This window comes from Danio rerio, chromosome 16 (genome assembly GCF_052040795.2).
Source record: "Danio rerio strain M-AB ecotype USA chromosome 16, GRCz13ab, whole genome shotgun sequence".
NCBI lineage: Eukaryota > Metazoa > Chordata > Actinopteri > Cypriniformes > Danionidae > Danio > Danio rerio.
In genome coordinates, this window is record NC_141036.1 from 16,780,075 (window position 1) to 16,792,802 (window position 12,728).

At 38.2% G+C, this 12,728-nt stretch overlaps 1 protein-coding gene across 8 annotated transcripts in view; it reads right to left on the bottom strand.

Moving 5' to 3' along the window:
* The window catches only part of nbeal2 (neurobeachin-like 2), a 167,817-nt gene that overhangs the window by 56,641 nt on the left and 98,448 nt on the right, over window positions 1-12,728 (bottom strand). For all 8 annotated transcript variants that reach the window (XM_087284946.1, XM_087284943.1, NM_001442819.1 and 5 more), the window contains 7 exon segments: window positions 12,335-12,437; window positions 12,089-12,239; window positions 6,144-6,302; window positions 5,886-6,045; window positions 4,680-4,768; window positions 2,507-3,199; window positions 789-964 (listed from right to left, as the gene is read on the bottom strand). In XM_087284946.1, the coding sequence (XP_087141072.1) occupies window positions 789-964; window positions 2,507-3,199; window positions 4,680-4,768; window positions 5,886-6,045; window positions 6,144-6,302; window positions 12,089-12,239; window positions 12,335-12,437 (1,531 nt within the window).

Here is a 12,728-nt window from a genome sequence, read left to right on the forward strand (position 1 = left end):
GTTTTGACTCCTTTTTTGCCTGGAGGTATGCCTTTTATTGACACAATCACGTTGTAGGTTTTTATTATTATTTCCAACTGCTATTTACATGTGTTCAAATAAGTCTTCAGAACATATGGGTTCAGATTTCATAGAGACCTTTCCCTCTAAAATCTGTCATACTCTACATTACTTTTGAGGGAGTTTTCAGTATGACACTGTACTAATGAATGAGCAAACTCATTAAGTGGTAAACTACAAGTAAATCAATACAATCATTACTCCATATCCTGCTTTTTTTTGCTAACATGTTTATTTATGTTTTAGCCTGACTAAATATCTTACTAGCATGTTCCAACAAATAGCTAACATGTTGTAGCATGTTTCTAGCACACTTAACATGTTACTGGCATGTTTTAACACACGGTTAGCATGTTTTAGCATGTTTGTAAAATTTATTAGCAACGCTGCTTGCATGTCTATAGCACATTTACTGTTTTGCTATTTATGAAGCAAAATAAAAAGATAAATATGAAGTTAATCAGATAAAAGTGTCTTTATTTAATTTTAAGATATAAACAAAATAAACATTAAACCACAGTAAACTAAATTTAAATTCTAAAAACAGTTTTAAGTCACTATAATCTTTTATGTGTTGCTGCTTTGACACAATCTACATTGTAAAAGCGCTATATACAAAAAAAAAATGAATTGAAATGAATAAATAGCTGGTATTTCTCAGTTGTAGTGTGCTGTCATTGTATTGTAATCTGTAAGATCCAAAGCATTCAAGTTTTTTTGTTTCTGACCTGCGTTTGATGTCGTCAGGTGGCCGCACCAGCTGGCAGGATGACCCAAGCTTGGTGAGGACAGAAAACACCTGACCTCTTTCTCTCCATATCACATCTTCAGACCCCTCAGTGCCAATCCACAGCACAGAGAAAACGATGTTCGTCAACAAATTACACAACTCCTCTTCTGGAGCCTAATCAGGGAGAGAAAGAAAAGTAAAGTTCTACATTAGGCAACACTGGTTCTTCCACAAGATTTAGAATACTAATATTAATACTAATAATAATACTACTACTACTACTAACAATAATACTAATAATAATATGTATTATATATTAATGTGTTTATAACAATGTAACATATACTTAGTACACAGACTGTACATACATTATAGTATTACAATTGTATGTATAATACAAAACCTAATCAGTCACATTTTATCTTTAAGGTACAATTCCTGCTATTAACAAACATAAACTATGACTTTTAGCTTAATGAACTCCCAATTTGCAGATTTTTACTGGTTTTAAAGGTAGTAGTTGGTATAGGTGTTGGATAGGGATCTATGAAAAGATCATGCAGAATATGTACTTTATAAGTACTAATAAACAATCAATGGCTGCGTCCGCAACCGCCCACTACTCAGTCGGTACTGCATTTGAATTTAAACGTACTAATCAGTCGTAAGAAAAGTAAGTTTTATACAGTAAGAATTTGAGCACTATGAATGGAACTCGGATGTACTACATCCGCCATTTTGTCATCATCACGTGACCTTCCTGCGTCAGTTGTGTTGCTTTACTCCCATTCATGAATTCTTTCGCGGGCATCATGGGATAGCGCAGCGTGCATGGGATGAGCACTTCAGAATCTCGCTGGAAGTAGTAAGTCACTGATTTTCGAATTCTATGTATTTGGACATACTACTCAGCTCGCATACTTATTTAGCATACTATACAGTATGGAAGTATGCGGTTTCGGATGTGGCCAATATCTCAAAAATAGACAGGTTTTAAGCCACTACTTGAAAGTGATGATTGGTCCCAATACTAGTCACTAGACTTGACCATTATTTTTTCCACAATTAGGGTCGAGTTCAGACTGCACGATTTTCAAAGCAGTCGTGTCACAGATGTTTTCACACTGCATGACTATCTGGGATAGCGTTTCGTCGCTTTTAACTGCTCCCCCAACCTCCTGCTGGCCTGCAGATATCCATACTAGTGGATGCTGCTCTCTCATTGGCTGGTAATCAACGGTGTTATTTTCTCTCAGATCGTGTCTTTAATAGTTCATATTGTGTGGTTGTTACTCACGTGCACAACCATTGATTTACCTGTGATTTCAGGCATTTGTCTGTGATTTCCCAAAACCTATCAGCCGGTCAAAATCAGGGCTAAAATCATGCAGGGCTAAAATCATGCAGTCTGAAAGTTTTTATAAGTTTAGTGAATTTAAGATGAATTATTTACCTGCAGAAAGCAAGAAACATGCTGTTGTGATATAAAATGTTTTAAATTGACAGAATACTTGTGATAAGTATGATTATCATTTAACCATTATTACATGGCTCTGTTTTTATTAACATTTTAAGAGATCTTGAGGCATTCTTGGGAGTTTAAGAAGCACTGTCACAGAGCTCTAAAAGTTTTTATTGCCCCACAGGGTATTGGTCTGCAGTTCTTAAGGTCTTCAGGGCCTTAAGGAAGTGATTGAAACCAGTTTCAGCAAGTACCTGTGGGTTTGATGTATTGGAGATTGTGTCTGTAGGTGGTTCGGTGCTGTAGCTTGTGTCGTCCAGAACATTAGACAGACTGGAGCTCTTGCGGGGTCTCATGCCTAGGAAGGTTTTATTGTGCTCTAGAGGAGAGGGGGTCTCTGGCTGGCTACCCACGGGGGTCTGGGGTCCTTTCTGGTGATTTAATTCCAGCTCAAAGGGTGAGCCGAATGGTGAGAGGGGCTGATACACGGCTTCATCTTCCTCCTGCAGGCGAGATGGTGGAAAGTCCACAGTGTTGGACAAGGTAGACGAATGACTGCTTTGGTCTCCGGAGTCAAATGGCTTAAAGTGGAGGGAATCATTCTTGAGCTGCCCGGTTGACGGAGGAGACTGGGAAAGGTCAGAAAAGCCTTCAGAAGCATCCTGAGTTTCTCCTTCCTCCTCCTCGTAGTCTTCTTCGTGGCGGGCAGCGAGGGTGATATAGACGTTCTGCCGAACATCCTCTGTTACGCTGTCATCTCGACGGAAGACGGGTCTGGAAAGGACTGGGTCCAGTGAGGAAGTGGGGCTGGATAAAGAATTGGACTGACTGCGAACACGAGACTCGTATGATTCTTTGACGTAGAGTTTGGTGAGAACATCCTGCCAGCCTGATTGATGAGCCAGCTGTTTCACATACTCTTCGTTGGAGTGGATCAAGCAGAAGAGCTGCAGGGATAAAACAAAAAAGATAACAGAATTCATTATTTTATTAACATTTAATTGCAGGAATGTTTCAACACATACAGTAGGGTTAAAAATGGGGTTCACTTTCAATTTTAAGAGTTTAAAAGATTTTACAAATGAATCAATGTTTTTGTCACCAAAACCTCTTCATCAACAGTACACAAATATTTTAGAATGATGAGTCGCGGTCTCTGATCTGGTGCAGGTTTAGGTGTGAGGCCATGGTGAGGTCTGTCTAGCTCGAGCAGCAAGGAAATCAACCAAAAGCTGAGAGTAAAAAAACATTGGTCGGGTTTGAGTAAGCCCACAATTTGAATGTTTTGGCGCTGGATGCAACTCTCAATATCGAAGACTTCAGCTTTAAGCCACTCGTTGTCCTTCTGGTGCCTCAAACACGTAGCATTGAGTTGATAGAGCTGCTAGCTAATCTCTGTAGCAAAAGACTCGAGGTTTCCAATGAGAAGATCATGATCAGCCACTGTGGATTGAATGTTATTTAGTTTGGCTGCAAATCTTTCAAAAGATGTTTTGAAGTCTTCTGCGATTGAAGCTCTAAAGTCGTCATGTAACGCACGAATCTCGGCTAACATGTGGTTAGCATTCTGCGAAAGAGAACCTTCACTTGCTTTATCAACCTGTCTGCCCCTTGCTTTGACATTTCAGAAATGAATTAAGTCACAGAACAGTAGGTAAAGAAATACTGTCAGATACCAGCAAAAGCACTGATGTTAAAAGACAAAACTGAAAAGTCTTTTGGGAGCGGAGCACAAGCGTGACTACTCCTCAGGCACCATAACTGGAACTCCAGAACACAAATATTTTAGATGAAATCTGAAGGCTCCCTTATCCTCCAGAAAGCAATGGTCCCAAGACATTCAAAGTCCAGAAAAGGAAACAAAAACATTTTTAAACTATTCTATGTGACTTCAGGAGAAATTAAACTGTGGCTCCAAGAACATTTTTTAACACTTTTTTTTTATCTGTGCCAGATAAAACTGTAAATATGACTTTGTTTTGCTTATATTTTCTCTTTATCATCATGTCATCATGAGTGGGTGTTTTCTGTGCACAATACAATGTATTGCCATTAGAGTCAGCAACACAATGTGCAAGCATCTAATTCCTCGTAGTAATCATGCACCATGATTTAATGTGGGAGACAAAGGCAAACAAAGTAGCTTTTACAGTTTTTTGGTGCACAAAATTTTTCACGGAGCTTCGCATTATTACAGTTGGACCACTGGAGTCACATGAAATGTTTCGAAAAAGTCTTTGCTTCCTTTTCTGAATGTCTCATAACCTTTTCTGTCTATGGAGGATGAGGGAGCTCTCGGATTTCTTTTAAAACATCTTATTTTGTGTTCCGATGATAAATCTCAGGGGACTGGCACAACACAAGAGTAAGTAATTAACAGAATTTAGATTTTTGGGTTGACAAATCCTTTGATAATCCATCACTTACCTTACGAACAATTTCTAGTCGAGCACTGAGATCGGCACGATGGGATAAGTACACCACTGCCAACAAGTCTTTAAAACTAGGAGTGGGATCTGCAACAAGTAAACAACAATACAGAACTGTCACTAACTAATGAGGAACTAAAGAGCAAAGCAATCACTGGCAATAAAGATTGTATTTTTTTAAAAATTCCAGTAATTTCATTGTGAAATTCAAACAGCAAAACGTCAACAAACAGTTGTGAAAATAGTTCAATTAAAAAAAAAAGTTGTCACATAAAGTCATAAACAGTACGGTATGCAGTGAAATGCTTATGCAATGACTTGTGACTTCAAATAAATAAATAAATAAATAAATAAATAAATCTATATGTATGTATATATGTATGTATACTAGTATAAATAAAGTATAAATAAAATATAATTATAAATACTTTAAAGCATAAAGTGTAATTATAATTGAAGTAACAAAACAGCCAATTTTAGATATAAAGTTAGAATTATTAGCTCCCCTTTGAATTGTTTTTTTTTAAGGGCCAATAATTCTGACTGCAACTATAGAAATAGTTATATTATATAAAAAATAGGACCAAATATAAAATATTTACAATTTTAAATATAAAGAGCATAGCCATAAAATATAATAAAATATGAAAAAAAATCTTAGCTATACAAATAAACGTAGAAAACATAAAGTGTTTCTAATAAAGTGCCTGGTACATAGAGAGGAAAGAGTAAATCCTACAGGTGGTTTGTCAAGCCCACTCAGCTAGATGGAGGACACTTAGAACTACACAATACAAAATTAAATTGGTTAAAATTGGTCATATGGATTTTCCACACTGACAACAGAAAGAGGGTTTGAAGGTGACTTCTGTGTGATCCCTGTTTATACATCAATACACTACTGAAAAAGATGGTCACTTTATTTTGATGGTCCACTTGTTGAATTTAAGTTAAATTGCATCTGCATGACAACTAATTCTCATTAGATTATAAGTATACTGTTAGGTTGGGAGTTATGGTTAGGGTTACTATAAATAGACATGTACTTGCAAAGTTTCTTATAATCAGTTAAATGTCTGTTTAGCAGCAGAATCAACAGACATTAAGCAGACAGTCTACTAATACTCAAATGGATCATCTAAATAACGTTACAGAAAAAACAACAACCCTTTTGTCAGAGACAATATATCTGAATTTAATTCACCTGTGGCGAGCACCTGCTCATACAAACAGCGCACAGTAGTCATGGTGATGGGGACGTCGCCAAAGGAGCAGACTAGCCCAAGATAGCCAGAGTCCTTGAGTTTTATGAGCTGTTTGTTGCGATCATGTACACGCTCACTCTTCAGAACTTTATACATGACCTACAGAAGAGCCAGACAAATAAGTTTACTTTATACTTAAAGTACAGATCTTATCGTTTTACTTTCAGCAGACATTTAAAGTGCGGGTTTGTTCTCACCCTGAATAATCTCTCTCGAGCCTCATCCCCATAGTTGGTTTTGAGGAGCAAATAGTACAGCTGCTCGACCCTTCGATCGAGAAGAACAGTCACCACCTGCTCACGTGGAGGAGGAGAACTCTTTAAGACGGTGTGCAACACATCTAGAACACTGATCACCTGCAGAGACAGAGAGCATTCAGTCAGCAACTAGCAAACTCTATTCATACCCCAATAAAATAAATAAGGTATCCTTAAAAGAAGACATTCTACATAACTAATCCACAAATAATTTCATATATATTTTTTTACATACACATACTGTATAATGTATATGGGTTGTTGACATGACGTCGTATTTATACTGTCACACATGACTAATCATGACAAAACATTTAAATACAGTAAATGCTTAAAAATGTATTTGTCTTCCCCAGACCTCTTGCTTTAAAAACTGAAGACATGCACCTAATAAGATTTTGTCTCAAATGTTTAAACATATTTAATGTTTGTTGTTCTTTGGTGTTACACCGCTGTCTTACAGGTCCGACATGTCACAAAGAAAAAAATAAATATTATTCATAATTTTTTATAAAATACCACAATATGAAGGTAAGTGCAAAAATATAAAGATCAATCACTCTCATGCTATTTGTATATTTTTAAGAGTTGTTTTCTTGATTTTTCCAGGTACTAATCAGTTAAGACTCAGGATTCTGCCACTCTGGTCGTGTTAATTCTTGTTTTGGTGGCAGAGTTCAGACACTATTCCTGTCTTGTCTTGTGCGTTGTGTTTGGCTCGAGATTTCTTGGGTCAAGTACTCATTTTCTGTCATTAGCTATGTTTCCATCCAATAATGCGAATGAACTTTATGCGCAAAACTGGATTATCGCATAAAAGTTGTACAAATAATGTGGCGCTTTCATCCAACGAGTCAAAGCGAACAAAATCGTCACTTCCTGATTAACTGGCGCCAAATATTAACAGTAAAAATGAAATTTGCTGCAGTAGGAGAAGCTGCGTCAATCTTTTCTTGATCTAATAAATGACGTGCGCCTCAGAAGGCAATCCTGATTGGCAGTGAACGTGCGGTGGCGTTTGAAGGTATCAGACGCGGAGCACAGATGCTCTTGATTCTGGAGGTCAATAATAATATAATACTTAAAAATAATAACACTAATACTTAAACGGTAAGGCGTTTTAGAATGACCAAAACAACAGTTCAGTTTTTTATGCACATTTTCAAAATGTATGTGCATCATGGCATTTCCATCAAATTTTTTTATGCACATATGCAAAATGCGCATAAAAATAGGTAGATGGAAACATAGCTGGGGCGAAGCAGTGGCGCAGTAGGTAGTGCTGTTGCCTCATAGCAAGAAGGTCGCTGGGTCGCTGGTTCGAGTCTCGGTTCAGTTGCTATTTCTGTGTGGAGTTTGCATGTTCTCCCTGCACAGGTACAGGTGAATTGGGTAGGCTAAATTGTATGAATGTGTGGATGTTTCCCAGAGATGGGTTGCGGCTGGAAGGGAATCCGCTGCGTAAAAAGCTGCTGGATAAGTTGCGGTTTATTCCGCTGTGGCGACCCCGGATTAATAATGGGACTAAGCCGACAAGAAAATGAACGAATGAATGAATGGAAACATAGCTGTTGTGTGTCTTTTTTTATGAGCGCCGTCTCGGCAGTGTTAGGGCCGTGCACATTCCTCCTTGATGGGGGCGTGTGAGTTCTGGATGTGCTTGGGACATGCGCTCTTGTCCAGGTGTTTGTTCCGTCTGCAGCATGGTGTTTCATTCTCAGCGTAGTTGGTTTCGGTTGGCGTCGGGATGAAACATGCATATTGCATGTTTGAGTGCATGGTGAGTCTTTTCATTTATCGTGTACTCGTGTCTTGTGTTCTCTTGCGTTCTCTTGGTGTTGTGTTTAGCATGTAGTACTATTTTACATGTGCAGCGTGCTTTAGTGTCTCATGTGAACACGCGGTTAATGAGTTTTCATATTGGCTGTGTGTTCTAGTCTCGTTTTGTGTGAGCACATGGCTTGTGTTTCTTTGGCTGTTTCTCAATACACGTTCTTTTGCGATCTTGCGTCCTCGTGTTTTCGTGTAACGTCATCATTTAGTTCTAATACTTAAGACCGTAAAAACAGAGAACACGTGAAACTTCCCGCATATGTTCTTAATATCGAGGATGCAGACTTGAGCACAAAACTCGCTCTAGAAGTCCCAGAAGTCATTGCGGCTGAAAAAAGGAGGTAGGAAGCGCAGCATTTTATTTTTAAAGTTAAGAAATATAACTGATTTATCTCAGGAGTTTCCCCTAAATAAAAAGGTGAATATAAACTTTACCATGAAAATCCTAATGAAGGAATAAACACATTAAGGGTGTGTTTATTTGCTGAAATTTGCATTAAAATCGGTTTTATTTATATTGTGCAACGTATACATAAGTCTTTATGCATAGTATATATCTTGAAAAGGGGAAAAACAATAAATTGTTATATGAATGCTGTAATGTTTAAATAATTTTCTATTAAAAATGTGTGAAGTTCATGTGACCATCAGGAAGACCGCAGCTTGTCATTTCTCACGCGTTTTGTGTTCTCGCGGTCTCTCAAGTTTGTTCTTCCAAGGTGACCTGTGGCCTCACGCATTAACCCTACGTTTGCACAAAAACTTTGCGTACACCAGATTTCACGCTTATGTTTGGATTTACTAACGATGAAATTAACATGGGAATGTGCATTGGTTTACGCCAACTTCATGTCTGGCGTACGTGCATTTCTTTTGTGTGTTTGTTTTTTTTCCATTGGCGACTCCTAAAGGCAATTATGTTAAATTGCACACTACAAAGTATTGCACCAACACATGTGAAAAACATTGCTATTTATTTATAATTGATAAAATGGGTTTATTCACACAGTATATATATATATATATATATATATATATATATATATTAGGGATGTAACGGTATCAGAATTTCACGGTACGGTAATACCTCGGTATGAATGTCACGGTACGGTATTTATTGAATCATTTACAGGAAAAAACAAAACTTATGAAAATACTCCAAAAAAGTGCCAAAAGTGTCAATGACATACAAATTAGCCATCTATCTGTAAGCTTTGAAACAGGAACTTCAATTTTAATAACAAAAAAATATTAAACCATGTAAAAAAATAAAGTTTCAATTTAGTATTGTTGAAAACTCATCACATTCAACATTTAATCACTCACTCACTTAGATAGAGATGGGTTTAAAGAAAAATTATTATATAAATATAATCTGGTAAAAGCTGGTATCTCTGGGTATTTACAATGTCCCCTGCAACAGAAAAAACCCCTCACATTTGGGACTGAGGTTTCTGGGACAAGAGAGATATGACTTGGCCCAGGTTGACAGCAGTGGGTAACGTTGTGCATTGTCTTTCACCCACTTGAGAGGACAAACCATGAGTGAGATATAGGTCTCATGTCTGCATCAATCTGAACAGTGTGCTGACAACACCGCTATTCAGTACGCGGGCGACAACACAGCTGATCAGAACGCGCGCGACAACACCGCTATTCAGTACGCGCGCGACAACAGCTGATAAGAACTCGCGCGACAACACCGCTATTCAGTACGCGCGCGGCGACAACACCCGCTTTAGGGTTTTCCAGCTCTTTTTCATCCCCGCTTCTAGCAGCACACTCCATTTCTGCATTACTGGATCTGTAGCGACAACAGACCGCAAGGGATGATGGTCAAGCATGGGCTGATGGGAATTGTAGTTTTCGCTACCTCCCGTTCGCTTCATTCGCCTGAGCAAATTTTCTCAGAAGACCTATAGTTTTACCGAGTCATGCGACTACGGTAATATTGAAAAAAATGTATATTGCGGTATGACGGTATTTACAATACTGTTACATCCCTAATATATATATATATATATATATAATATATATATATATATATAAATTTATTTTTTACCAATTATGTGATTTAGAACATATAAATGCATACAAATTTGCAGATGCATACAACCCTTAATCTATGGCAATAGCAGTGTTGGCCTTGTTAGAGGACATTGTCAATGGTTGAATCCGAAGACTCCAAGGTGGCAGGGTGCGTGATGGGTGGCTTCTTGGTGAGTGATGTATTTAAAGATTTATTCCAGCTAAGTTTTTATTTTATTTTATTTTACTGAGCGTAATTACTTAAATCCATATCAGGAGACCGCGGTTATCCATTTAAGACGTGGCTGTTAACCCCCCTCAACAACAAACAAACTGACCAAGAGTGCAGATACAATGATGCCATTCTCGCACTCGGTCAGATGTAGAGCGGGCAATTGGGCAGCTGAAATGCCGGTGGTGCCGCCTAGATATGAGCGGAGAAGTGCTGCTATACCACCCAAACAAAGTGTTCCTCTAATACATCTGTGTCTCCCACAGACGTGGATACTACTCCAGACAGTAAAGTGTTGCCCACAATTGAGGCAACTTTCTCCTCAAAGGGTGTTAGTTCAGCATCCCCTGTTTCCCTGCCTGATCGGTTCACACTTTGCAAGTGCGCCGCTGTTCTCCTTTTAACCTGCACCTTTATATCGGACCATTTCTTTTTTTAATTCACTCACAGTGCAATGTTCAGACCACACTGCGTTAACTGCGTCAGCTAAACTCTCCCACTTTTTTTTTTTCTTTTGTTATTAATTTCGGAGGACAAACTTGCAAATAACACAGTTTTCCTACAGTCTACCTCCAATAGGAGCACCTCCAATTCACATTCTGTGAAGTGTCTCTTCTTGCTTGCTTTTGCCATTGCTTATTTATTTGGTTTTGCCGAAGTGAAGTCATTACCATGTTTATTAGGGGGAGGAGGCAGGGAGGGGCTTTGCGCTCGTGAACTCAGTTTCATGTTAATTAGGATGTACAAAGAGAATTTGCGTGGGATTGCGCGTATGCACTGTTTCATACATCTGAATTTTTTACTGCATACACACATTTACGGCTTTGTCCGTTTGCAATGTTTTAGTATTAATTCAATTGAGAAAGAGCCCTTCTGTCTATTGTCTAGTCCCACCCTCCTTGTTAACCCATTATTAGTTTATTATGTTCACCTGTTTGTTTGTTAATTAATTCTGCTTATATTCTCCTCATGTCTGCTGTTCTGTGCCAGTTCGTATCTTGCCTTGTTCCGTCTTCAAGCCCTGATCTCTAACAGCCTGCCCAGTCTAGTTTGTTTATTTGTTTTGTTAATGTTTTCCCCCTCTGGGTAGCTTGTTTTGCCTTTCGCTTTATTTTATTATAAATAAAAACTCATTTTCCTTGCACTTAAGTCCTTGCTCCTTATCACCACCACCAACTCTGACAAAGATGCAGTTTTCAGTAAAAACCCTATATGTTTTCTTAAACACTATATTTAAACTACATAAACATAAACTTTCTTCAAAAATTGTGTTTTACAAAAAAAAAAGCATTTTTACTGCCTGTCAACTACCCCTATATTTATTATATTATATATCCCCCCACACCCCCCAAAATTATTTGAACATAGCGCCTACCCCAAATTGACACTAATAGTTAGGTTACAATGTCAGGCTAGTTGGGATACTGATATAATCAAAAATATGATACAAACAGCTAAACCTTGGACACTACATTATGTTTCATATTGTCAACATACAGTATGTACCAGTATCAGAGTAATTGTAAGTTGTCTGTGTCCATGTATTTGTATGAAATTGAATGGCAGATAGTATTCTGCTACGAATGGCAGTTGCTTTGTGAAAGTGCTTGCTGCAGAGCCACATGGGTGGATCTCCAGCTCCTCCTAACTGAATGCTTTTTTTAACAGGTACACCTACCACACCCCTTTTCCCAACCCCCAGTGACACCACTTGCAGAGTGAGTGCAGCACCCATGTGGCTCTGCAATGAGTACCACCTGGTTGCCTCAGCAAGCATGTTTGTGTGTATTACCTGTTGCTCATCCTGCACTATAGCAGCGTAGGCCAGCACACTGTGCAGCTCTTCAGCAGTGGGAGATTTCAGAAGGTCTTTCAGCAGAGAGAAAAGCGAGATCTGCACCGTCTGCCTCTCATCAGACAGAGGACTGCCATCCTTCTCCACGCTGTGGACACATACAAAACACAATTATAAACAACACCGTCTTTCAAGTTAAAATTAATTTTAACCTTAAATTATAATATTCAGTTCTGGGTGCACCTGTAGTGTGTCCGGATTGAATCCAGGATGTACTGAACACCATACTTCCTGCGAGTCTTCAGCTTGCCTTCATTGATGACAGTGGTCAGGTACTGGACATGACCTACAAACCAACACAAGTATAGACAAGAGGGTTGTGATTGGATTATGTTTTATTTCTCACCAATGATAATGTTTTATTGCTCTTTAAATGATGAGCTGACATTTTTGAGTAAATTTTGAAAAAAATGGAGCTTGTTGCAAAAACATAGCCAGTATGATGATGAGACTTAAGAGTCTTAAAAACTAGTTTGACCAGCCTGGATTTAGCCAAACGTAAATATGGCCAGTCTTAAAGAACAAAGATGACTAATTCATGAATGCTTACTGGTTCTAATCCAGTGTTTTCTCAACC